General features: G+C 45.8%; 5 protein-coding genes across 6 annotated transcripts; 4 read left to right on the forward strand and 1 right to left on the reverse strand.

Moving 5' to 3' along the window:
• Positions 1–40: 40 nt before the first annotated feature.
• Positions 41–8,251, forward strand: LOC135349722 (aminopeptidase Ey-like). Its single transcript, XM_064548324.1, has 17 exons — positions 41–1,320; positions 1,812–1,932; positions 3,633–3,787; positions 4,443–4,556; positions 4,663–4,797; positions 4,893–5,027; positions 5,338–5,486; positions 5,697–5,776; positions 5,834–5,967; positions 6,077–6,132; positions 6,442–6,589; positions 6,821–6,897; positions 6,954–7,058; positions 7,266–7,433; positions 7,638–7,772; positions 7,833–7,911; positions 7,998–8,251. Exons 1-17 carry the CDS (start codon positions 196–198, stop codon positions 8,136–8,138), a joined length of 3,057 nt encoding a protein of 1,018 aa, XP_064404394.1. The 5' UTR covers positions 41–195; the 3' UTR covers positions 8,139–8,251.
• A 38-nt stretch (positions 8,252–8,289) lies between these two features.
• Positions 8,290–9,548, forward strand: LOC135349723 (uncharacterized). 2 transcript variants are annotated; one of them, XM_064548325.1, is made up of 2 exons: positions 8,290–8,448; positions 8,642–9,548. In XM_064548325.1, exons 1-2 carry the CDS (start codon positions 8,371–8,373, stop codon positions 9,425–9,427), a joined length of 864 nt encoding a protein of 287 aa, XP_064404395.1. In that variant the 5' UTR covers positions 8,290–8,370; the 3' UTR covers positions 9,428–9,548. The 2 variants fall into 2 exon arrangements, with proteins under 2 accessions (XP_064404395.1, XP_064404396.1); XM_064548326.1 differs by having other exon boundaries at positions 8,291–8,448; positions 8,684–9,548.
• Positions 9,549–10,539: 991 nt separating this feature from the next.
• LOC135349835 (uncharacterized) lies at positions 10,540–11,484 on the reverse strand. The gene is made up of 2 exons (XM_064548445.1): positions 11,025–11,484; positions 10,540–10,946 (listed from the first exon to the last, which is right to left on the reverse strand). The coding sequence occupies exons 1-2, from the start codon at positions 11,482–11,484 to the stop codon at positions 10,540–10,542; spliced, it is 867 nt and encodes a 288-aa protein (XP_064404515.1).
• Positions 11,485–11,558: 74 nt separating this feature from the next.
• LOC135349739 (histone deacetylase complex subunit SAP18-like) lies at positions 11,559–12,687 on the forward strand. Its single transcript, XM_064548339.1, has 3 exons — positions 11,559–11,892; positions 11,952–12,058; positions 12,321–12,687. The coding sequence occupies exons 1-3, from the start codon at positions 11,665–11,667 to the stop codon at positions 12,577–12,579; spliced, it is 594 nt and encodes a 197-aa protein (XP_064404409.1). The 5' UTR covers positions 11,559–11,664; the 3' UTR covers positions 12,580–12,687.
• A 126-nt stretch (positions 12,688–12,813) lies between these two features.
• On the forward strand, positions 12,814–25,959 carry LOC135349734 (afadin-like). Its single transcript, XM_064548332.1, has 13 exons — positions 12,814–13,223; positions 13,758–13,971; positions 16,306–17,687; positions 18,631–18,810; positions 19,060–19,218; positions 19,784–20,431; positions 20,870–21,200; positions 21,453–21,548; positions 21,680–21,858; positions 22,304–22,378; positions 22,440–22,513; positions 22,734–22,861; positions 23,015–25,959. The coding sequence occupies exons 1-13, from the start codon at positions 13,113–13,115 to the stop codon at positions 25,843–25,845; spliced, it is 6,408 nt and encodes a 2,135-aa protein (XP_064404402.1). The 5' UTR covers positions 12,814–13,112; the 3' UTR covers positions 25,846–25,959.
• Positions 25,960–26,117: the final 158 nt, after the last annotated feature.

Consider the following 26,117-nt stretch of genomic DNA (forward strand, 5'->3'; position numbering starts at 1 on the left):
CTGTGCCTAACCACCATGAAGCTAATGCTAATCACATGCACAGCCCCGCCCCCCTCCTTTGATCCACTGTTTACCAGAAGCTGTGTAAAGCTAGCTAGCTAGCCTATTCTGCCAGTGAAAGCAACGATAGAGACATCCCTAGAAGGAGCTACAGGTGAACAGTTGTACCCTGGGACTAGTTTGAAGGTATCAAGAATGTCCCAGCCTGCCTACAGTGACCTCAGTGCTGCCAGTGACTCTGATCAAGATGGTGTCGGCCTTGTACTCACTGACAGTGACTCCTCTAAAGGCAGGTCAAGAAAGTACGTCGTAACATCGTCTAGACGACCGAAACCTCGACTGCGTATGCCAACGATATTCCAATCGCTCTCTAGAAACGAGATAATTTGCATTATTGTTGGGATGGTAGCGTTTGTGACTATTGTTGCCCTCTTCATTGTGGTGGGTGTGGTAGCTAGTTCTCAGTCATCGGCAGGAGCGGCCAACTCCACTCAAGCCCCTCCCATTGCCACGCCCACTACACAGCCGCCCACGGACACCACTACTGTCCTGCCCATTACACAGCCGCCCACGGACACCACTACAGCCCCACCTATTACACAGCCGCCCACAGATATCACTACAGCCCCGCCCATCTCCACAGCACCCCCTCCCAAACTATGGGATAACGTTCGTCTCCCAGCAACCATACGGCCGGACCTATACAGGATCAGCCTGACGGTGGACCTGGACTCATTTGCCGTCTCAGGAACAGTGGATATAACATGTCAAGTACTAGAGGCTACCTCATACATTCTACTACATGCTAGGGAGATGGAGATTAACAATGACGAAAGCAATGTGCAATACTCAAACACTATGGTTGATTTCGAAGGAACTTTTCAAAGCAACGATTTCTACGTTTTGTCCCTGTCTCAAGAGATAGGTCCTGGAGAGGTCGTAGTTCATCTGTCGTTTGATTATAACCTAAGTGAGGTTTTATCTGGGTTCTATCGAAGCTCTTACACAGACAGCACTGGGCAGCAGCGCTACCTGGCAACCACTCAATTCGAGTCTACTGATGCTCGAAAAGCCTTCCCTTGTTTTGATGAACCTTCCCTCAAGGCAAACTTTGTGATATCTATAACCCATCTCTCTGAGTATCATGCTGTCAGTAATATGCCTGCTCTTAGTCGTGTTGATGCTACTACTGGGGACTCCATGGTTACTACTCACTTTCAAAGCTCTGTCAAGATGAGCACTTACCTGGTGGCTTTTATTGTGTCCGATTTCGAGTGTATGGGTGTTAACATTACAGAGAACAGGAGTCAACCACTACGGGTACGCTGTGTGTGTGTGTGGTGTGTGTGTGTGTGTGTGTGGTGTGTAGTGTGTGTGTGTGTGTAGTGTGTGTGTGTGTGTGTGTGTGTGTGTGTGTGTGTGTGTGTGTGTGTGTGTGTGTGTGTGTGTGTGTGTGTGTGTGTGTGTGTGTGTGTGTGTGTGTGTGTGTGTGTGTGTGTGTGTGTGTGTGTGTGTGTGTGTGTGTGTGTGTGTGTGTGTGTGTGTGTGTGTGTGTGTGTGTGTGTGTGTGTGTGTGTGTGTGTGTGTGGGAGCTTGTTTGGTAGGTAGTTGAGGGATGGTTTTGTGGTATAATGGAAGTGCGTTCATGGCTCTCTAGATGGCTTTCCTTCCACTCTATAGTAAGCCACACTTGTCAACAGGGGAAGCTTTACTATCATACATTTATACTCTCTCTTGTGAACAATGTGTGTACATTGTGTGAGGCATAATTCATATTTAAGAGCTCATGATATTGTGTTATATTTCCCCAGATTCGTGTTTGCTCTAATCCACTAATAGTAGACAAGACAGAGTATGCACTGAGAGTGGCCATGGACGTTATACAGTTCTATGAGAGGCGGTTTAACATCTCCTATCCCCTACCCAAACAAGGTAACGTGTGTGTGTGTGTGTGTGTGTGGGTGTGGGTGGGTGGGTGGAGTGTGATGTGGGTGTGTAGAGGGGGTACGAATGTGTTCAGAGGTTCCCTTTTAAAATAGAGTTTTTGTGTGGTATCTCAGTGATGTGTCCAAGAGGCAGTTATTTTTGTCTAGTGGTAGTTATTTTGTCTGGAGAGGTGAACCACCAGGGACCAGTGTGGGCATATCTCTGGTCTCTTGTTGACCTTGTGCAATTATAGCCACACAGAACACATAACTATTCTCACACTGTTAAGAGTATTTTGGGTTAACCGTATTTTGTGATCTCTTTACTATAAACAAGACCTGCTGTTGTGATTGCATATCCAGGAAATAGCTTGCCCCCGTCCACCCACTCATATAGTCTACATGTGACGTGTGGTTGTACCCGACGATATCACCATAGCAACCAGCAGCGTAGCTTATAAATTGTATTGTATTGAAGGTACCTTGTTAGCCCCGGCCTGTGTTAGTATGTGCATCGTCACACTCCACTGGTGTACTTAATATGTCTGGAATGGAAAGGTCAGAGGTATTTAGTTGGATAGGATGTGATGGCATTTCCTGTACATGTCTGATACACTAGCTACCGTGGATATTGCTTATTAAGTACTCGTAGCAGTAACAAGTGCTACTATTGATGCAGCCAATCTCCCGTAGTTTTGTTGCATTTATGAAAACTTTAACAATCGATCCTCCATTAAGTATGCTTATGATACTCTTCCCCCCCTACCTACTGATGATGTCATTGCTAGTGTTGTTGTTTGTGTACATGCAATGTTGCTAGGTGGTGTGTGTGGGTGGGGTGTGTGTGTGTGTGTGTGTGGGTGGGGTGTGTGTGTGTGGGTGTGTGGGTGGGTGGTGTGGGTGTGTGTGATGCCTGTGTGCATGACTGCATGGGTCAGTTGTGTCTTGAAGACAAACAGTCTATAGTTTGTTTGTGCACAGGAGTTCAGTTTCACACTAACAGAAGCTTTACTATGAAAGCAGTTCACACGATCAGTTAATCAGTGGAGCCCCCCCTCCCGGATATGAGAGCATGCATCCTTTATATAGAGTCTGACCTTTAATTGGTGTGAGGATGAATGATGCTGTACTATCGTGGAGAGACTGTCCATTATTGATATTCGGTTGTCTTTGTTTAGGCAACAGGAGGTTCTCCTCCACACACACACACTGACTGCTTACCCCTCCCCCCCCACACACACACTGACTGCCCCCCCACACACACACACTACACTCACACATACACACCTCTCCACACACACACTGCCCCCCCCCCCCCACACACTACACTCACACATACACACCTCTCCACACACACACTGCCCCCTCCACACACACCCTCCACACACACTGCCCCCCCCCCACACACTACACTCACACATACACACCTCTCCACACACACACTGCCCCCCCCACACACACTACACTCACACATACACACCTCTCCACACACACTGCCCCCCCCCACACACTACACTCACACATACACACCTCTCCACACACACACTGCCCCCCCCACACTCACACATACACACCTCTCCACACACACTGCCCCCCCCCACACTACACTCACACATACACACCTCTCCACACACACTGCCCCCCCCACACACTACACTCACACATACACACCTCTCCACACACACACACTGCCCCCTCCACACACAGATCTGTTTGCCATCCCTGACTTTGCGGCAGGGGCGATGGAGAACTGGGGACTCATAACGTACAGGGAGACGGCTGTACTGTATGATGCGACCTCTGACCCTGCCACCAGCAAACGCAGAGTGGCTACAGTCATAGCTCACGAGCTAGCTCACCAGGTACACACACTCTGAGCTAGCTCACCAGGTACACACACTCTGAGCCAGCTCACCAAGTACACACACTCTGAACTAAGCTAACTGCAATCGCTTGTCTGTACCTGTATTTAAAATCTAAAATTTCGTCAGGACCTAATTTGTCATTTCGGCCTTGGACCATGGTACCGTATAACTGGAACATTTGGTGAATGTTTTAATTGGCGATTTGGTGGATTTTACTGAAGATCACCAAATTTAAAACCGTCATCAAATTGGTGGACACAAGGGCATTGCTGTAGTAGCCACGCCTGAGACGGTAAATTAAAAAACACCAAGTCAGTCAAATGGTTCATTCACCAAATATAATACCTGCCAAATTTTCAAGTTATACAGTATTTGGCCGAAATTGGCAAATTCTTTCATCTCCAATGAACTTTGATGATACCATTTGAAAGGTCTCTTTCTAAGCTTTCAGAAAATCATAATACCGTTGAAAATGAATACACGGAATTCAAGTTATGGCAGCTGAAAGAGTCCCCTTAACACATTTGCACATTTGACGTCATTTAGAGTAGTATTTTTGCTTCTTGCTTTTATAGCAAGGAAAAGGATTGTTATTGGCCTTGTGTATGAGTGGCCAGTGTGTTTGGTTGATCATCTCTCTCCTCCCGTGCAGTGGTTTGGCAACCTAGTGACGATGGCGTGGTGGGACGGTCTCTGGCTCAACGAAGGATTTGCCACCTTCATGGAGTACCTGGGGACTGACAATGCAGAGCCATCTTGGAACATGGTACTCACATAATTATGTGTGTGTTAAATCACCTCTCTTACTTGTTAGGAGCTTCTAAAACTTTGAGTGCTTTAATATTATTATGGCAATTTTTTCTCTTTTTCAGCTCGACCTGTTCTTCGTGGAGGACCTATCCAGTGCTCTCATGCTGGACTCTTTGAATGAGTCTCATCCCATCATCCAGCCAGTCAACAATCCTGACGAGATTGGATCACTCTTTGACACCATCTCCTACGCCAAGGTACCTTGTTAGTGGCAGGGGCTCCCCTAATCACTGTACCTCGTTAGTGCAGGGGCTCCCCTTAATCACTGTACCTCTCTCTCTCTCTGTTGCAGGGTGCGAGTGTAATTCGCATGATACAACACTATCTCACAGAGGAGAGGTTTTGGGCCGGCATCACCCACTATCTAACCACCCACCAATACGGGAATGCTGAGACCTCTCAACTCTGGGACGCACTCCAACTGCAGGTAGCTCTAGTCACCGTGTAGTACTAGAATATTTTGCTGGTGAAAACCTTTATGAATGAGCCAGATCAGCAGAAAATTTGACCTTTTGCGATATAACTATTGCATTCTGGCAAGGATCGTGTGTGTTTACTAATTTAGGTTTTGCGATTTGCGAATTTATCAATCCTCGCAAAGTTCGCATATGTTTGATGCTCACAAAACATTCTAGTAATACGGTATACATCTGTAGACCTACAAAATAATACAAGCTTGTTTAAGTCAATATACAAATAGACACAGCCACCCTTCTAATAATGTCTCCCTCTGACAGGGTACTCCTGGAGCAGTGAGTGTTGGTACCATCATGGACACGTGGACTCTTCAGACTGGCTACCCAGTGTTCACTGTTGACCAGACCAACACTCGCCTCACACAATCACGCTTCCTGGCAGTCTCTCCTCAAGACAACTCTCAGAGCAAGTAAGGACATGTTCTATATAGCATAGCCCCGGCTATCGTCGAGAGGTGGGTGTGTGTGTGGGTGGGAGGTGTGTGTGTATGGGTGTGTGTGTGTGTGTGGGTGGGAGGTGTGTGTGTGGGTGGATGTGTGTGGGTGAGGGTGTGTGGCGCCTTAATTCATTCATTTGCTGAATATTTCTAGTTGATCCTTCCCTTCCTCCCGTCATGCAGTGCTGTGTGGATTACACCGTTCAGTTACATCACAGAGACCAACCCCACTCCCACCATCATGCTTGTCACTGAGGAGAGCAGTAAGTCAATACATACTTACTCCTAACCCCCTCATTACCCATTGCCCTCATGTACAGCCTCGTACACATGGCCTGTGGGGAATGGCTGGATCAAGGCCAACGTTGGTCAGTATGGTGTGTACAGGGTCAACTATGAGCTCTCCAACTGGCAGCTACTAACACAGTACCTGGTGACCAACCCTAACTCTCCAGTAAGCTTCACTCATTCGCCTTAGTAGTCAGCATACACGTTATAAGCATAATCCCCCCTTCCGGCTAATACCCCCCACAGCTAATCCCCCCTGTTAATCCCCCCCACAGCTAATACCCCCTGTGGACAGAGCTGGCCTACTGGACGATGCATTCGCTCTCTCTAGGTGAGAGCAGCTAAGGGGGTCATGCATATCTTGATCATTCACATTATCTCAAGCAGTTTTTCCATTAAGAGTGTTTCATTTTGTAGGAAGAGCAGTATAGAAAGGCAGCAGTCCCAGCCCATTTAGGGTAGTTCAGCATAGGCTAGCTTATCTCAGTACTGCATTCTATTAACATGAGGTACCTTTATGCTGTACCCCTCCCCCCCGTACCCTGTATGTTATCTTTATCTATGCGCTGTGCCCCCTGTACTCCGTAATGCCTCTTTGACAATGACTTGTTGTGATCTGACATGCCCCTCCCCCCTCCAGTGCTGGTCAGCTGGGCAGTGAGGTGGCCCTGGGTCTGTCCCACTATCTAGCCGGGGAGAGGGAGTACATTCCCTGGACCACTGCTCTCACTTGGTTCACTATACTGGGCAGGAGGCTCAGTCTCACACCTCTCTATGGGCAGTACGCGGTGAGTCTGAGCCATGTCAAATATTATACTAGCCAGTAGTGTTTATGTGTAACTACACTAAGTTTTGGATTTGAACGCATCATTTAAAACGTCTCTTTCTAAGCTTTCAGGAAATCATAAAATTGGTGAAATTGATACCAAAATTATGGCTGTTAAAAGATGTTCAACTACCCCCCCTCTATTTAATCAAGTGTGTGTGTATTGCAGCCTATCACATAATTTCCATTACAGAACTTTGTGCGCTCACTGCTTGATCCAGTGGTCGGTACGTTCTCCTTCAATGGCACCAACCTGTCACATCTGCAAATGTGAGATCTCTTAATTTGTGTCAGCTTGTGTTAGTGTGTGTGTCATTCCTCATCAGCTATCTGCGGGCAGAAGTGTTTCAAGCATCCTGGAGCTATGGCAACAAGGACATAGAAAATCAAGCCAGCGCTCTGTTTCAACTCTGGAAGACCCAAAACACAACGTATGTGTACATTGTATGTGCAGTCAACTTATTGACTAGTATACCTAATTATTGTTAAAGCCAGTAGGCTTACATATGGCTCTCCCCCGTCTCTTGTTTTGGTGCTTTCTCCGGCCAATCCTAGCAATTTTCACATTTAGCAATAAATTGACTGTAAAAATATCACTAATTAATACGAGTGACCCTCCCCCCTCCCACCTGACACAGTATTGAGCCTGACCTCAAGTCGCTGGTGTACCGTACCGGGGTGGCCAGTGGAAGTGTGAGTGATTGGGACTATCTCTGGGGGAGGTACAACTCTGAGAGTGACCCCTACGACAAGAGACTCATGCTCAGAGCTCTAGCATTCTCAACAGAGCCATGGGTACTGAACAGGTACGAATGCTGTACTTGTGTAGAGCCTTGGTTTGACAAATTTGAGCCCAAATTTTGAGTTACTCGTGTCATGTGATAGAGTGATAGAGTTACCCGTGTCATGTGATAGAGTTTACTTTCAAGTACTCAAAATGTTGCAATTGGGCAATCCAAATCTATTCCTGAATGACCTGCAAATTATAATAAATCATTTTCTTGTTCTAGGTTCCTCAGCTACACACTTGATCGTATTCGCTCTCAAGACCAGCTGTCTGTTATAGTGTACGTCTCATGGAACATTCACGGGCGATCTCTGGCCTGGAACTTTTTCAGGAACAACTGGGAGTACCTCGTTACTAAGTAAGATTCTGCATGGTTGTTTAATTAAGTATGCTCTTAATATAATTATCATTTCTGCAGCTTTGGGAGGGATGGTTACTTTGGAAGGTTGATCCGTTACATTACGCAGAGCTTCAGCACTGAGTTTGAGCTGCAAGAGGTCAGTCAGTATGCATGCATTTAGCAACCGCTTTGCTCTACTGTTTCCTTAATTAAGTTTTTATCACACCATTGTTTCTGTTTCAGGTGATAGACTTCTTTAGTGATCACGCTGACGCTAGCTCTGCTACACGATCTATTAAACAAGCTATTGAGACGATCCGAGGGAACATTGACTGGATCAACAATAACGAGAACACTCTAGCAAACATTCTCTCAGGCAACTAGTGTCTTAGTGTCTCACTTTTATATTAATTTGTGCTTGTGCTTGTGTTTGTATTGTCCATGTACCCTTCCTTGCTTCAACACTGCTATGCAGATTCTTACTATGGTTCTATGAATCACATTATGATGGCTAGATAGATATTATGAGGTAATGATGTGATGGTCATGCAGATAGCTTTATAGCTGAGCTTGCTAATTGGCTCTAATTGGCTAGCTACTTGATCCACTTTATACAATGGGTAACTGCATAGACTCCAGTACCATTGATGGCTCCTCCAGTAATAGGAGCAGCCGTGCTGACCAACCACTGAAGGTGAGGGTTTGCAATGAGGACTAAATCTATATACATAAATATGCATGGAGCTCTCTTTTACAGCTAGAGCTCTAGTTGTAACTCTAGCTAGAGCTCTAGCTGTAGCTCTAGCTAGACTAGTAAACTGTATACTGTAGTTGTACATGCTAAAGCTGTGTGATTGTTTGATAGTGGTGTGTTGTTTGTCATTTAGCGTGACTCTGAGAAGAACAGTCTGTTATCTGCCACCACCCAGCAATCATACGGGACCGAGACTCAGCGGACACCACCCCCCACCCAGTCGCCACGGCTACAATTACCCGCTGTATCTCTGTCCAAGTCCACTGCTAAACCTATCGGACAGTTTAGGTTCCTCGATCGAAAGTACTCCGTGACAACGCCAGAATGTGGCGTCACTGACATTGACGAGGTGTTTAAGAGTGTGTGTGAGCGATATGACATTGCAGTGATCAATAGGGAAAAGATTGACGAAGCTCTGACATTGTTCAAGACCATTCTGGACATGGAGCTCGACACTTCACTGGAGGAATGCTTTACTGCTTGGAAGGAGTTTCTGGTCAACCCGCAATTCATCGTGAACTGCATAGAGGCCACGGGTGACGTCAAGGATATTCGAGTCAGAGCTGATGATATACCTAAAGTCAGACGCAAAGCTCAGAAGCATATTCGAGATCTATTGGATGCCTGCCACTTGTTTTTGCAGCAAAGAGAATTTCTGCAGCGAAATATTATGGATGATTTGTCTAAATTGGAGGATTTAGCACGGGATCTGCATAATATTGCCAACCATGCTAAACTCAGCTCCTCGCAGAAGAAACATCTTGAAAAGAATTTCTCTGGAGGTCAAGCAATGGTGGCTACATTTCCTGAGACCATTGAACTTTTCTGGAGACAAACATACAGTCTTGTGCACGACATCAACACCTCCGTACATGTGCTGGATGGAGTGCCTGGACCAGAGTCTGCTGATCTACGATAAGATAACACTAACTAGCTAACAGCTGCTGCTATAATTATATTTTAGTGCATGGCTATTCTCGTTATCTGTGTGACAGTTGTGTACATGTGTACATGTGTGTACAATGATCATTGTGAAGTCATGTGTGCATTGTTCTACTGGGAAGTGGACCTATACCACGCGTTACTTTCCAAAAAGTACTTTAGGTACTTACTAGCCTCGATTCCAGGCCGATTAAAATACGTATTTTAATCGGCCTGGAATCGAGGCTAGGTACTTACATGTAGCACCACACATCCTGTTAGTTTATACGTATAGCTACTATAGTGTACACGCAGTATTATTAAAAAACAATCTGGTGTATGGGAAGAAAAAAGCCGTTTGCTACTGCCTAATGAAAGACAGTAGGAACTCTATAATTATTGTGATAATTATGCTTGTGTTGTTTTTTTTTGGTTTTTTATTCGCTGCAGGGGTGAACACGAATGATCCAATTACAATAACTATGTACGCTTCGCAATTTTGTAAACTAATTGATGTTAAAAGTAAAACCTATTTACATGGTGATCTTCGATATTACAATGTTGCAATTAAGGAACGAATAATTAGTGAGTGGTCACGTACTTGGTAGTGATTGCAGAAAGATCAAGGAGGAGCGAGCTGGTAGCTGGTAACCAAGCAACAATAATTATGATGGGTGTGGGGACAAGGCTAATTAATGTACCAAGCAACAATATTATGATGGGTGTGGGGACAAGGCTAATTAATGTACCAAGCAACAATATTATGATGGGTGTGGGGACAAGGTTAATTAATGTACCAAGCAACAACATTATGATGGGTGTGGGGACAAGGCTAATTAATGTACCAAGCAACAATATTATGATGGTGTGGGGACAAGGCTAATTAATGTACCAAGCAATATTATGATGGGTGTGGGGGCAAGGTTAATTAATGTCCCTAAATTAATTCACGATTATTGTACAGTTCAGAGCAATTTAACATCAGAGCAAAAGTTGACAAAAATAGAAACATCTGCACACACTCGTCTGCAGAACACAGATTGAGAGAGCATGCATCATACACCATTGCCAACTTCAGCTATTAAAGTTGACACAGATTGCTCAAAGTTTTTAGGGCTTGTGTGCTTTGTTGACTTGCTCCAAACACTCCAATAGATTGGTAACGTCAGGACGATCGTACTGTTCCTTGCTTCTATACATGTAGACAGCAGTTCCCTCTGAGTCGCTAATGAAGTCCCCTCCAATCACAGTGACGTCATCTCCTGGCCAGGCAAACCGATCGACCCTACCACCAACCACAGCCTCAGCATAACCAATAAATACCTTGAGGTCCCAGGCCACGCTGACCAGTCGATGGAGTCCAATATGTCTGTACAACTGCAGGTCTTGATCCAATAAAAGTGGGAGTGAGCAATCGTACTCTTTAAACCATCTCAGCCCCCCTTCCCGATTTCCACTAGCAACCACCACCACTTGACAGCCCAATTTGTTGAAATCACCCAGCTGTGCTTCGACGGCTGCAATGTGATTGGTTCACGGGCGTCATACATAGTGTTTGCGGAGTATAAACAGCGTATAGGGTGTCTTCTCCACACAGCTCTTCAGAGACACAGTGTCACCAGACTTAGTTTCAACGAGTGCTATATCCATTGGAAACTTCTCCCCGACATCAATTACATCCAAAGCCGTCTTTTCTTCGTATGACGTCATTTCTTGATCGAGCTCACTGATCAAACCGACCCATTTTTCCTCGGCGGCTAACAACTCTTCCACATTTTCTTGTACTTCAACATCAGAGAACATGCCAGCCCACAATGACTCCAACTCTCTCCTGCTCTTGACTCCAGCCGTTCGTAGACAGGCCACATAGAGGTTGACCGGGTAGACACACATCAAACCATGCGGATCATCTGATCCACGGGACTTGACAAAGTCGTTGATACTTGGAGATGCTTCTATTGCTTTGCGCCCGTCTTGCACCATGCTGCTAAGTCCTTTAGTTAGTGTCTGCACAGCTTGCAGCAGGCAGGATCTGAGCTCAGTGTCTGCAGACATCTTTTAGTCCATTAGCTAGGTATAGGGTTGCATCACGGAGAAGTGATAATTACGCCTATGACCTTTGTCCCTTGTCGCGTTTGATCTTTGACCCTTGCTTCTTTCACATTGTGAATAAATTCTCTTCTTGCTATTAAATTCTAGCACTGTTTCTTGTACAAATAGAGCTACTATTGGGGCATGGCTGATCTTAGCCCTAGAGAGAGAAAGTCAAGGTCTCCAGTAAATACTGTGAGGAAGTCAAAATCTCCAGTAACTATGAGGAGGTCAAGATCTCCTGTAACTATGAGGCGGTCAAAATCTCCTGTAACTGCTGCGAGGAGGTCACGATCACCAGCAGCTCTGAGGAGGGAAGCCAGGAACAGCAACATAGACAAGGAACCACCTCCTTTGGTGGACAGAGAAAAGGTGACTATCCTACTCACAGACAAGCAGTCCGATTCATTATCCCCCCTCATATCATGCAGACATGTCCTTTGCTATTGAGGGTGTTTTGCAACGTTGGGAGGCACCATCGCCCTGACGAGTTCACTAGACATAGAGTGCCCTCCAATGAGCTGCAGATATACACATGGTGAGTTGTGTGTACACATACGTTACATCTGAATGCTTTATAGTACACAAATGGCCGTTTAATTATAATACCATTCTACAAACCCAGCTAAGCGCTTCTTTTTTGCTCGAATCGGCATACCTCAAGGTGACATATTTTCGCGAGTATTAATTAGAAATGCTATGAATAACATTAATTTCATTACTAGGCTCTCGTTAATTTCTTGTACTAGAACAGCTCGGCCTGCCACGGTTCCACTCTCATGTATTGACCCCCCCCCCAGGCTTGATTGCAGTCTGAGGGAGCTGATGTCACTGATTAGAGAGGTCAACCCGGACACCCGGCCCAAGGGCACTCAGTTCTCCTTCTCCACTGTGTACCCTGACATGCGTAGGGGGGGCTATCGACTCAAGGAACTAGGTAAGACGCTCTCTGGCAAGAGGGGAATGGATGATGATACGACTCTCTACTCCAGAAAGTTTAAGATTGGGGACTTTGTTGATGTTGCTGTAATACCAAGGTCAAGGAACAGACCCTATTAAACTTTCTCTGACTGTTAGTCGTTGATTACTTTCAACTCTTGAATTTGTACTCATTGATATATCCTATGTACAATGGTAAAACTGTTACATTCATTGTACAATTCCATGTGCTGAGTTATTGAGGGCGGCTTGAAATCAAATCATTTCGCTTAGCAAAAATAAAATCGCAAAAAAGTCTGCTTGACTGCGCGAAACATTTGTAATAAATACGACAGAACGGCAGATTGCTCAATCATGACACACCCCCTCTTTGCTTGTACTAACTTGTGGTAGAAAAGCTTGTAGCTATACAAGCAGCTGCTATATAATAAAGCTTCTAAGTTAAATAGCAGCCTAGCCTAGCTTCTAATATTCCAGTTATTTAGTGGCTATCTCTGCAAGACTCTCCAAACAAACACTGTGGTTGCTCGCTCACACTGGTGGTCTATAAAGAGCTGAGTATGCATCTCCTATTGTAAGGCTACAATACCTCAACTGATAACAATAAGTGCTACACACCCACAACACTGACTGACTGACTGGACAAGACAAGTATGGCTAGTGCAAAGAGAGTCAGTCGCGAGGCGTACGAAGATCTGTGCAGACTTATTCAGCATTGGAATGAAAACAGACTCGAACTGTTCGAGATTAGCGTGCCAAATGAGGTACTGACTCAAGTGCTAGTGCATTCTGGTACCTTTGTGCTGTGTGGTGGCTGGAGTTCATGCTTTAGTCCGTGTGTCTATTATCATGGCTGATGCACATCTCAACGAGATAGCATTATTAAAGGGAAAAGCACACTGTAAACTGGTATTGTATTAGCTCTTTCTCTGTTGATATCTATAATAGTAGTGCACCAGTCAGTTACTCTGCATTAGGATGGTTGGTATCCTCTCCTGATTATAATCAGCTCCCCTCAGCTGCAGTTGGTTATTTAGAGTTACCTCATATTTCACGGTACACGAGCACCTACTTTGTTGTGGCTGTCACTAATAAGGTGACAGGTCAGTTAGCAGTCCTGCTGCTAAATGCGTCGAATTAATGGCATTCATTAATTGTGGCAGATGAATGTATTATTATGTAGTAAACAACTCTTCAAGTGGGGTGAGGGTTCACACTAATGCAGCACACACCTCTCTCATTATTACCCCCTCCCCACACACCTCTCTCATTATTACCCCCTCCCCACACACACACAGAATCTTGATTTTGAGGGCATCATGAGGTTCTATTTCCAGAACAACAGCTCTGCTAAAGGCTCTGATACGGAGAAGGTGGCCACCAAGTGTATCCGTGTCTCCAACTCTGCCACCACTGAAGTGGTTATCAGAGCACTAGTGCAAAAGTTCCGACCTGACATGCGAATGCTATCCAGCCACTCCTATGCTCTGTACGAGGTCCATGCCAACCAAGGTGAGGGGGTTGCTATTGAATTGGAGCTATAACTTGTAGTAGTTGTGTTTGTATGTGTGTGTGTGTTCCTTTGAGTAGCGACTTACTTCCTTGCGAGCTTTGTACTGTGGCTATAGTCTATCATTGTTGAGTGTAGTCAATGGTGGGTAGTTTAAGTGGATGTTGGGTGAACCTTCCTCCCAGCAGAGACTGTTATAACTTCCTTCTCTCTGGTCTCAGGTTACACCAAGTGTTCCCTCCATTCACGTTTCCCCATTGTTGTGGGGCAGGGTATGCCATGGTAGACTGGCTACACTCTCAACCCGCCAGTGTGTTGTTTTGATAGACAATGTCCAGAGCTACTAATGTCTACCACACCAGCACAGGTGGTGATAATCAATTAGTGGTAGCCATGACAATTACTGCAGGCAATGTCTGCTGACTATGTACTGGATAGGTGATCAGTGTGCTGTTTCATTAAACACAGACCATTAGTTTTTGAATGAATGAGACTAAAAATGGAGTGCACGCCCTATCGATAACAAGTTGTATCTTTAATGAAACCTATCCTGTAACGTATATGTCAGCTTACTATCAACAGTATAGGGCAACACACTGCATTGACATGTGTGGCTGGGGAGGTGCACGCTTCCCAGTGGTACAGGTTCTGTGTGTGACTGCATTGACATGTGTGGCTGGGGAGGTGCACGCTTCCCAGTGGTACAGGTTCTGTGTGTGACTGCATTGACACGTGTGGCTGGGGAGGTGCACGCTTCCCAGTGGTACAGGTTCTGTGTATGTTGTGTCATGCTCCTAATCAGATTATGTTGCTAGGAACTCTTCTAATAGACCTCTAATTTCTAGTGTAAACAATAATATTGTTTGTACAGCCGCTACCTAAAGCTGTGTAATGATGTCAACTTCCCTGATTATAGAGAACTGGTGGTAGACTATTCCCCGATGCAAGTGATCTATATCCTTTGTTTTCCCTGTGACAGATGTCCCTCCTGTATGAACTAAGTGTTCTAAACATGCTCCCCAGCATCTGACACCTCATCTCTGAAGCTTGTTATGTATTGTAATACGATAACGTTTATATAAGTCAAGGTTTTCACTATCTTCTAAGCCAATCATTTGAAAGGATTTCTCGTCAATAGTTATTATGTCAACAAAAGCATTGTCTTGCTGTTTCACTCTTGCTTCATACATAACCTACGTAACTATCGTATGACCTTATTATTGTTTGACCATAACTTGGGTTTGGATTGTAGAATTTGATGATTTTCTGAAAGCTTACAATGAGGCCTTTCAGATGACATGCTTAACGCACAAATCTTGATAGGACTTGGTTGTGCATTTCCCCCATCATCCCACGATATTTTTGACACCACTTATAAACAGAGCTCACTTTTAAGTTTTCAGAAAAGCAAAGAAAATGGACTGTTTTGTTTAAGCAATGGGGCCTTTGTTCCACGTGATACATGCGTGTTATAGCAGCTGTCTCTAATTAGCCCACCTACATTCTATATAGGTGTCCCATTACCATCAATATAATAATGAGCAATAACCTGTACACTCAACTGTATCAAGAAGTATAATCATGTCCACTGTTAAATCAGGTCCCAGTGTTAATTCTAGAGCATATGCTTGTAATTAAATACATTCAATTGATGTTCTTGTCAGCGTAGTCGGTGTGTGGGAGTGACCTTTGAGTCCGTGTTGTTAGTTTTGTAGTTCTCACATAGTACAGATTGTTTAGCCTCAAGTGCTTGTGTACAATAGAGAGCGTGGAGCGTGGTAGTCGGTTCCTGACCAGCAAACAACACTTGTAGTGCTTCCACTCACCAGCAGATATTTGCTGCCCGACATAAGAACAAGCACTTGTAGCATAACTGGACCTTGTTCCCGTGTGTCCGCTTCTTGTAACCATGCATAATGAACATGTCCTGTGAGTGGTGTGGCATTTATTGGACATGTGTCGAATTTTGTGTTGCATTTGGCGAGAAGAGTTGCCTAATTCAATTAGCACAGCTGTATTTTCGTATGGCCACTTTAAGTGACTGGGCTGTGTGGTCTCTTTGTACTAGCAGTTATGCCAGCTTATAGAATCCCTTTCCAGCATTCTAGGAACATAGTAAGTAGTTGCAATTGTGTATTACAAAATGCCAGCTAGAGGTCAAGTTACAGTGTCAACAGATTGTCTAGTCCTCTCCTCCCACAGGCTATAGTTTCATGAAAATGCAACTACTACCAAATCAACCATTTCCGTCACATATACAGTACATGTATCCAACCCCCCCTGTACACTTACTGTGCTAACTCTTACACTGACATACACACACCCATCCTCTACAGATGAGAGGAGACTGGAGGCCAACGAGAACCCTCTCCTAGTACAGCTGGGTTGGTCACGTGATGACAGAGACGGAAGGTTCCTGTTAAGATCAGAAACTCACTCAAAATCAAGCCAGAAATCTGACAAAAAAGTTCAGAAAAAACGAGTTGCACGACGTGGAAAGAAAACGTCTAAAAAAGAAAGAATCGAAGTTGAAGGCAGTAAAGATGAAGAGGATGGTGGTGGACGTATTGCAAGGTCACTATATAACATGATGCCAGAGTCACGGTTCACTCGAAGCATATCCGTTAAGAATCGTCGTAACCTTCTATCAAGACAGAGCCCCGACAAGCTATTCCGTAAAGACAGCACGACCAGAAATGAGCTCAAGATATTCGCTGACTTTATTCTCCCGGACGTGCCATGTATTTCACTACTGATATCGGATAAGGACACTACAGCACAGGTCGTGAAGAATGCTCTAGACCGTTACGGCCTTCGCGAGGATAGTAGCAAGTTTGGATTGGTTCAAGTTATGGTGCCAACTTTCGGTAGTGAGCCGCACTTGAACGTTGAGCTAAATGAGCGAATGTTGGGTGATAACGAACACCCACACCACGTGTACAGTGAGTGGGAGGCTGGGTCCCACAGAGGCACAGCTACACAGTTCCAACTTCGTAGGAGGTCGACGTTTCTTCGTACCCAAAGAGAGTCACGATCAAGATCGATGTCGCCTGAAGATGACCCCTCTGTACCCTCCCTCGTTGAGATATTCCAAGGGGCCCAAAGTCCACCGCAAAGTCCACGCAAGTTTGGACTGTCCCTAGAACTGACTGAGATTGGCAGCAATGTTGCTCTACTGGACAAAAGTTATATCTGCCTCACCTCCAACGGCATTAAGCCGCGACATTGCGTCATCTCTTCAGTGAACGGTATCTTTACAATTTCTCCTCTAGACAAAACAGCACTCATCACAGTCAACGGTAAATTCATCAAGGAGCCAAACTTTCTCCCACACAACGCAGAGATTAAACTCGGAGATAGGGAGATGTTTCGATTCTTCGCTCCAGTGGAGAACAAGTTGTTCACGTCCAGTATGCACACGCTCCCCTCCCATAGACCTAGTAGCAGCCGGGGGGCAGTCAGTCCACCACGTCAGGAGCGCATGACCTCCCTGCCCAGGACTGAGAATATTTCAAAGGCTTTCTCTGTTGAGGACATGTGTAGTCCTGGCTTCACCTCGAGTCGTTTTGATGGTCGTCTCAAAGACAGAGCTTTCTCTGAGCATAATCTCAAGGTTGATGATCGATCCAGTAGTGGGTACGGAAGTGGGCGTGTTCAGAGGAAGCTATCTGAGCCTAACTTTTTGGAGGAGGGTTACTTGGTGGGGAACAGGTCAAAGGTCAGTTGTATAGAGCAAGTGTATTGTATGGGTATAAGATAACAATAATTATACTGCATACGTATGTACTGTTGGGGAGATGGTGTAGGAAACAGGGGACACACTGCATACGTGTGTACTGTTGGGGAGATGGTGTAGGACACAGGGGACACACTGCATACGTGTGTACTGTTGGGGAGATGGTGTAGGAACAGGGGACACACTGCATACGTGTGTACTGTTGGGGAGATGGTGTAGGAACAGGGGACACACTGCATACGTGTGTACTGTTGGGGAGATGGTGTAGGACACAGGGGACACACTGCATATCTAGTGAACCTTGTTATACTACATGTACATGTATGTTGGTACAACGTGTGTGTGTGTGTGTGTGTGTGTGTGTGTGTGTGGGTGGGTGTGTGGGTGGGTGTGGGTGTGGGTGTGTGTGTGTGTGGGTGGGTGGGTGGGTGTGGGTGTGTGTATGTAGCTTTCCCGTAAGAATCATGTCACACTCGACTGGGTCTATTGAATGTGATGTAGTAGAAACCATCAACTGCCTGGTTAAGCATGGAATGCTGTCATTGTCCCCCTAGAGCTGGTGTTTGTATTAGGCTCAGTAATGAACCACTATCCTCCATTAGCTATAATCCTCCAGACAGTACATTGTAACGTTAGTGATCGTTGCTAACTTGAGGTGATTTGTGGGCTTTGATATTTGGACACAATCATGAACCTGTTAATCTGGGGGCCTTTGAAGTTACGAGCACTTGTAGTGAACTGTGCGTGTAAGTACATGGATGTAATTATGGGAAACCATCAATTATACTATTTAGTCAACAGTACGTCTTGAGGTACGTGGTATTCCCACAGCTTCCTACCAATAATTATTGATACCATAATGCCATGTACCGCTAACCAATACGCCCCCTACCCACCCACCCACACACACATACACCACACACAGCATGGTGGCAGTGACTCTCATTTCGGCACATTTCCATCCTCTAACAAGAAGCGTCACGTGGCACTGTCGGCTGCAGGGGACAAAGGTCATGAGGGGGTGGAGTCAGACTGGGTCTTGCCCGCCTCCCTCTCGTTCTACCAAGCCCAGGAGACACGCATACTGCAACTCATGATCTCAGAGGTGAGTGTGTTACAGGACTGTAGCCTTATACATGTGTAGCATTTGGATATTATCAACTCTCCAGAAGTAACAACCAGTATTAATGAAGAGATGTTACAGCACTTGAGTGTGTGGCTTTACACTAGCACTACATGTGCACATATTACATGAGTGCTGAGTCCACTTGTGTGTGTTTAAGACATCATTATCTATCGTGTACTGTGCAGTCCCCTCCCTTGACCACTAGCCCCCTCCCCTCCCCCTTCCTAGGTGAACGGCTACCTGCTGACATTCAAGCTAGCCCCAGCTTGTGGTCTATACATGGTCCTGAGACACCACCTCTCCCCCGAGTACTCCACCACTGAGAGACGGAAGTGCCTCACTCTCACCATCAAACACATTATCATGCAGTTCAAGAAGTCCATCAAGGTCCGACTAGCTACTTGTAAATCGCTTTTGGGCCATTTTTTCTATGGAAAAGCATGCCCTGGCAATTATACTGGAATGAGTATGTTTTGATAACTAACTTTGATAGCTAATTTTGATTGCTCGTTACTCTAAATGTACAAATTTCAATTCCCGAATGAAGCTAGAGGATTTTGCATTTTGTAGCCCAGGTGGTGATAATTAGGGTGACTGGGGTTTGCTTACTGGTGTGTACAGTAAACACTGTCTGCATGATTGGTTAGCAATACCGTGGTATACAGTTACATGTATAATTATGAAGCGTGGGTTGTTAGTTATGGTCTGCTGGTTTTTTAGCAACAGCTAAACCAGAGGAGGTCCGACATGCGTGCACGAATCACTACAAATTCAGTGCGTTTGGCCTGGACATTATCACGTGACCGCAATGACATCAATGCTGCACTGAACTCTAGTGATTCGTGCATGCATGTCGGACCTCCTCTGCAGCTAAACCACAGTAGCTGAACTAATTAATTACAGCCACTATACTGCCCCAAGGCTAACCCCTCCCCCCCCCACACACACACAGGAGAGTCGGACTGTGGCTGGAGCCCTGGCCTTCTGGATGGCCAACTGTTCTGAGTTCCTCCACCTCATCGGCCAGGACCCACAGCTGGCTGCCATATCAGGAGAGTTCAGCACTTCTCTGTCCCAGGTCATGCACACAGCGTTCAAGTGCTTCACGTCCTGCATGACTAGAGAACTGGGCTTGTTCTTGCCTGCTATCTATGATGAATCACTCGAGGCAGACTCGGAGGAGGGATATATATCTGGAGGAGAGAGTACCATCTCCGGAGGGACTGGGAAGGAGTTAGACTCGTTGAATCGATCGTCACTATCTCGCCCAACCAGTTTGACTGGTATGTATTGGTCTGTTGCAGGGTCTAAAGTCCGTCGTCGTGGACGACCAACCATCGGAGACGTACTGACGACACTGAGTTCGACTGTATCATTATTGAAACGCTGTCGTGTCAACGCTATGCTATCAGTGATGATCTTCTCACAGCTGTTTCGTTACATCTCTGCCAAGCTGTTCAACAAGTTACTCAATGACAGCAAGTTGTGCACGAGGGCTATGGCTGGGAAGATGAAGCGACGACTCGAGCGAGTGAGAGAGTGGGCGGAGAAGGAAGGAATGGAGCTACCAGCACAGGACCACCTGTGTCTCATTATGGAGGTATGTCCTGCATGTATACACACATGTATATACAGTTGTTCACAGTATAGTTCAATTGTACATGTACTTCAACAAATATTTCATGAAAGCTAAGAAAGATACTTTTCTAATGGTATCATTAAAATTCATATTTGGGAGACGAAAGAAATTTCCAGTTTCGACCAAATACCATGGTCCAAGGCCGAAAAATGACAAATTATGACCGCTACCAAATTTTGGATTTAAACATATCATTTGAAAGATCTCTTTCTAAGCTTTCAGAAAATAGTAAAATTGTTGTAATTGGATCAATGATACTAAAGTTATGGCTGTTGATGTTCAGCTACACCCCCTCCCTCCGTTTAATGTTTGAATAGTTTCAGCTCCCATTATTATAGCTTGAATTCCGTGTTTGTTCAATTTCTTGTACACACTGCTGACTGTGCTGTGTCCCCACAGGCCTTACATCTGCTGCAGTCTGTCAAGAAACTCCCCGAGGACGCTCCTCACTTGTTCACACATGTCTCTAAGCTCAACTCCCACCAGATGCACACACTCCTGCGTCACTGCTCAATGGCCGACAACGATCAAACTGTCAACACAGCCTTTGCTGAGCAGCTTGTACGCTTTGCACAGATTGACGAGGGACTGGCTAGTGAGGGGGTGGAGCTTGAGGTGGATCCGAACCCTGACCTCCCATTCTTAGTTCCCCAGAGGGGATACTTCACTAACTCTCTGCGGGGGGTCCCACCAGGACTGCACGAGTTCCTGGAACCCCTCGTCAGCTCAGGTGAGCCAGCTCAGATAATTATGCCTCATTGGAATACTTTGTTAAGAATGCAATGCACTAGTATACCCTACATTGAGTACAACTCGTTCCTGGCATGATTGGTACTATCATGTGTCACTGTGTAGGCACTTCCAAGTTTAAGCATGCCATGTGATGCACGCATGTACGTCTGTCCAATAGCTGCATGTACCAAACGCTCTCTTTGATGATAAGGTAGTACTCTTATACTGTGTCCCTCCATCATATGTGTAGGTCTGTGTAAGCTGGTGCTAGCCACCAAGGAGGAGAACCCTCAGGGAGTGTGGGTACCCCCGGAGAGGGAGGTCCTCTCACCAACATGCTCTGGAAGTAAGTCACTTTGTAATACGTATCACACACAAGTTGTAATACATGACTTTACTATTGTTGTTACTAACATTTGTAGAGCATGTTTGGGGCTAGCGTGAGCCTAATATGACATTTCTGGATAATTTTTGTAGGTCTGTCCAACATCCAGTCATTGTCAGGACACCCCCTCGGCTCTAGTAAGACTCTCCCCGCTTTCCAATCGTCCAATCGCCTTGCAGCCGTGCCAACATCAGTTGAAGATGTTGTGATGGTCCGTGTCAATATTAAGAAAGACACTCACTCCCTGGGAATCAGTATCATCGGAGGGAAGGTGAGATAGCCACATTGCAGTATGGCTCTATCAGCGTGGCTCTATCAGCATGACTACTCCATATACATGTACCGTATAGCGGGTATATTTCGAGGGTATAAATGTTCGTGGTTTTTGCTGATTAAACATGTACCGCGAACATTTATACCCACGAATTTAATATCGCATGCATGCATGCTGCAGAAAGGCTGCTACAGAAAAAGCTATTCCGCAAAAATTAAACCAGAGAAAACCTTTCTATAACGGTCATTCCGCGAAAGTTTATACCCTCGAAGTATACCCGCTATACGGTACTTATGGATACAGCTATAAGTGATATATCATCCGTTAACTTGGTGTACATGTATACTTCATTGTGGCATTAATTGCATGGATATGGATGCAATGCATGTACTCCCATAGACTACTATTGCTGTCTAATAAATGATGTGATTGCATTGCACAGAGTTCATCGATGCATGGAGATACGTGTATTGGGATATTTGTCAAGTCCATGGTGGAGGGTGGAGCTGCTCATGTGGTAAGGATCACCAATCCCACTTGTGATATAATGCTTTATTATTGTCTATTTGTGTGTGCAGGATGGACGCATACAGCCTGGCGACCAACTCCTTGCTGTTGATGGGCGGAGCCTCGACGGATGCAAACAAGAAGAGTGAGTTGTTGCTCGTACAGTCAAGTATATAGAAATGGAAATGACTTACTCATTTAAACATCATCCAAGGGCGTCCAATATCAGCTAGGCTATATTATTCTAAGCCATTAACTGTACAGCTTTATCATTGCGTCCACTCCACACACACACACACACACACACACACACACACACACACACACACACGCACACACACGCACACACACGCCCACATATACAGGGCTGCTCAGATCCTACGTAGCACTGGAAAAGTGGTTAACCTGACTGTTGCTAAGCAGACGGCCATGCTCTGTGGCGTCTCTCATCTGATTGGCCACCCATCACCTAGATACCCCAGGAAACTGGACCGTAAGTGTACAGTACACACGTATGCTAGACTACATCGTATAGCATAAACTGTACCTAAAGGAAGTCATGACTTACTAAACATGTTGTATAATACATGATATGTGTACAGAGATGTGTCTTTATGTACCCTCTGCTAACACTCTTCCCCTGCAGGTCTCAATGATGCCTCCTCACACGCTCGTAAGGCACTCAAGAAGCAAAAACGTGAACAAAGAGAAAGACAGCTTCAAGAACGATTGCAACAAAGAGACTTTAAACTCGAAAGAAGAAAACCCCCACCGTCCGACCTCCCACACAGACCACAGGAGCTCTACCCTTCCCACAGCATGCCCCCCACAGACTCTAGACCCCCTCCTCACTCTAACCCCCAGTTTGCCAAATGGATAATGGAACAAAACCCACGCTATTATTATTCAGAGATGGGCAGCGAGGTTGACCTACGGAGCAGCATGTCCTCCCTGGCCAACATACCCGAGAGAGACCATCCTGTCAACACTGAGCAAAGCTATTTCGATTCGACTGCTCGATACAACTATGAGCAGAGTGTGTACAGACCTGGCACGCCCCCACAACGAGACTCCTCCCCCTCTAAGATGCCCGAACAACCCTTCACTACCTTTGGTTCATCAGTCACTATAGACACTCGACATGTGCCTGACTCCCACGCTAAATTCAACGAGCGGATGACATTAGAAGCTGACACTCATATGCCCTCGGTTCCAAACCCACAATTAACTTCCTCAGGGCGTTACAAGGATGCGTTTAGCTCAATCAGCTCTCAATTGACGATGGAGTCTCAGCCTTTCAGTCAGCAGGCAGCCTCCAGTCAGCAACAGCATCAACACTTAGACAAACTAAGTATGGACGTCATGCACCACACACAACTGAGTGGAGTTTCCATTCAGGGGATCACTTCTCTCATTCCAAAACATCGTGGGGGGTCCACCGCGGGGGAGGGGCAGCTTGACAGAAGGGGGCTCAAGAAATTGGAAGCAGAGTTTAAAATGGACATGGACGATATTGATTTGGAGAAACAACGCATTCAGTTTATGTTTCATGAGCAGCAAAAACAGAAGGAGCTTCAAGAAATGGCCGCTCTGGCCAATGCTCCGAGTTCAAAGGTCATTCCCGTGTCAGAAGATGATGAAGAGATAGAGGACAATCATGACGAACCGTTGCCATGGGAACACGTGCGCCAGGAGCTCGAGTCACTGGAAGATATGGTCAGTGCCCAGCGAAAGAAATACAGAGAGATAAAGTTTTCACGCGAAAGGGAAGAGCTCAAACTAAAGGAGATCGAAATGAAGTTCCGAGAACAAGAAATGGCCAGTGGAGCGTTTGTGCTCAACTCTGGGGACCAAAAACGATGGCAATCAGATAAGAGAAGACTCTCAAAGGAACTGGACCGACTTAAGAACGATCAAAACGATGCTATTCAAAAAATTCAGAACAGCGAACGACGTGCAAAGACAAAGTTGAAGGCGTACGAAACACAAGCAAGTGAGCTTCAACAACAACTGAACATTTCCACGCCCGCTGCCCCTAGTCCAAATATGGCAATGAAGAATGGCTACGAATCGTCCGACACAGTACCCTCTAAACTAACCTCTGACTACAAGCAGGGGCCAGGAGTCAGTGGTTATCATGACGTCGATGTACGGGCACACTCTGAGATGAAGTGGATGGATGCCCCAACTGCTAACAGAGGGTTTACCAACACAATGAGCATTGATGATAACATTTTCGAGCCACCGGATTTAGCACGAGAACCTATGAACACCATATCAGCATCTTGTCTCACAGAGCCCACTCAGGACGAACCAAGCAGATGGTCCGGCTACAAATCCAGTACTATAGATACAGCTCTGTTCCCACCAGGCAATCCAAGAGACACAGAAGATACGTTTAATAGACGAGGGGAAAGTTCAAACATTCACAGAGGATTTAGAGCAATATCCATGGATCATATTGAAGGCAGTCAGAGTGTACCAAGTAGAGAAGTATTGGAGGGTCGAAAGGACAGACTCCCAATTCGTCGAGGGGCGAGTTTAAACCCAAACCAACCTGAGAGGAAAGAGGACAGGAGCAGTCCCACTAAAGTGCCGATATATGCCATCCCTGAAAGGAGTGAGCCTGTACAACCCACCTACGATATTCCCACTCGACACCAGCATATGACATTCATGCAGCCCACTCAGACGCAACCAGCAGGACGTTACTCTAGACACAATCGATCAAGAGGGGTGCAATACACCAAAGTGCTCTTACAACCCACCAGTGACAGTCACATGACAGACTCATCCAAGAAGGAGCCTTTGGGCGATGATATAGGAGCACCAGATGTTGTCCCTGCCTCGTACATGTCCCCCCTCCCCGCACACATCCCATCCAGACCCAATGAGAGGAACCATTCACCAGGCAGTCGATCGTCCCCTCAGCAACCCTCCCCTCAACCAGCAGATCCTTACTATGCCGTCCCAGTACCAGCATACATTGAGAGAGCCCACCCTCCAACTAATACTTCATCTCTGCCTAGACAAAGCTCTGAGCTCAAGTCTCCGGTCATGCAACAAACCTCACGTCCTGCACTAGAAGGGGCAGCAAACGGTGGCAGAAACTCTCCCTCCGTATACGACCAACCAAAGGGCTCCCCCTCCATTAGACCCAACTCAGCCTTGTCTTCACGAACAGCTGTGTACGATGTGCCAGCTGCTGCACACAAACAGTGGAACTCCCCCTCACCGTACGAGAGCAGACAACCAGACGCTCACGCTCGCGTCAATAATATCAAGCCCAAACCTAACGCTGGACATCGGTATGGGATCATGAAACCACACAGCTACAGTCGCAGTCGTCCCGATTCCGTTCAACAACAACAACCAGTGAATTTAGACAATGTTAAGGTGTATATGGATCGTGCCTACAAGAACCCCGGCCCCAGGCACCCGCCAGAGAGGGTCCAGAGGCAGCAAACTGAACTCTAGATTCATTACATACCTATACCGTGCATGCATGCTGTCAGTCATTATAATTTAGCTCAGCACTTTTTAAAGCATCTTTTGTGTATTTTGTTGTGATTATTATTGTGTAGAATGAAATGGATTGCGTGGGTGGCTTGTTGCACACATTAGCCTCCCACGCAGTATATTGATAGTAACATTCCTCGAATAACCGCTGAGGTGTTTCTAAGGCAAGGTGTTAATTATTCCGGCGTTTTTTCGAGGAAAGTGTATAGTGATCATAATATTTCATGGCT

This window comes from Halichondria panicea, chromosome 16, assembly GCF_963675165.1.
Source record: "Halichondria panicea chromosome 16, odHalPani1.1, whole genome shotgun sequence".
NCBI lineage: Eukaryota > Metazoa > Porifera > Demospongiae > Suberitida > Halichondriidae > Halichondria > Halichondria panicea.

Bases quoted from the DNA above. Each gene is read 5' to 3' on its own strand.
- LOC135349739 (XM_064548339.1), top strand. From the start codon at position 11,665: ATGGCTGATCTTAGCCCTAGAGAGAGAAAGTCAAGGTCTCCAGTAAAT. The intron at 11,893-11,951 runs GTGACTATCCTA...CATATCATGCAG, and splicing joins CTTTGGTGGACAGAGAAAAG to ACATGTCCTTTGCTATTGAG. The intron at 12,059-12,320 runs GTGAGTTGTGTG...CCCCCCCCCCAG, and splicing joins GAGCTGCAGATATACACATG to GCTTGATTGCAGTCTGAGGG.
- LOC135349835 (XM_064548445.1), bottom strand. From the start codon at position 11,484: ATGTCTGCAGACACTGAGCTCAGATCCTGCCTGCTGCAAGCTGTGCAG. The intron at 10,947-11,024 runs GTGTGGAGAAGA...ATCACATTGCAG, and splicing joins CACTGTGTCTCTGAAGAGCT to CCGTCGAAGCACAGCTGGGT.
- LOC135349723 (XM_064548325.1), top strand. From the start codon at position 8,371: ATGGGTAACTGCATAGACTCCAGTACCATTGATGGCTCCTCCAGTAAT. The intron at 8,449-8,641 runs GTGAGGGTTTGC...TTTGTCATTTAG, and splicing joins GTGCTGACCAACCACTGAAG to CGTGACTCTGAGAAGAACAG.
- LOC135349722 (XM_064548324.1), top strand. From the start codon at position 196: ATGTCCCAGCCTGCCTACAGTGACCTCAGTGCTGCCAGTGACTCTGAT. The intron at 4,557-4,662 runs GTACTCACATAA...TCTCTTTTTCAG, and splicing joins CAGAGCCATCTTGGAACATG to CTCGACCTGTTCTTCGTGGA. The intron at 5,487-5,696 runs GTAAGGACATGT...CCCGTCATGCAG, and splicing joins CAAGACAACTCTCAGAGCAA to TGCTGTGTGGATTACACCGT.
- LOC135349734 (XM_064548332.1), top strand. From the start codon at position 13,113: ATGGCTAGTGCAAAGAGAGTCAGTCGCGAGGCGTACGAAGATCTGTGC. The intron at 21,549-21,679 runs GTAAGTCACTTT...TAATTTTTGTAG, and splicing joins CTCACCAACATGCTCTGGAA to GTCTGTCCAACATCCAGTCA. The intron at 22,379-22,439 runs GTAAGGATCACC...TTGTGTGTGCAG, and splicing joins AGGGTGGAGCTGCTCATGTG to GATGGACGCATACAGCCTGG.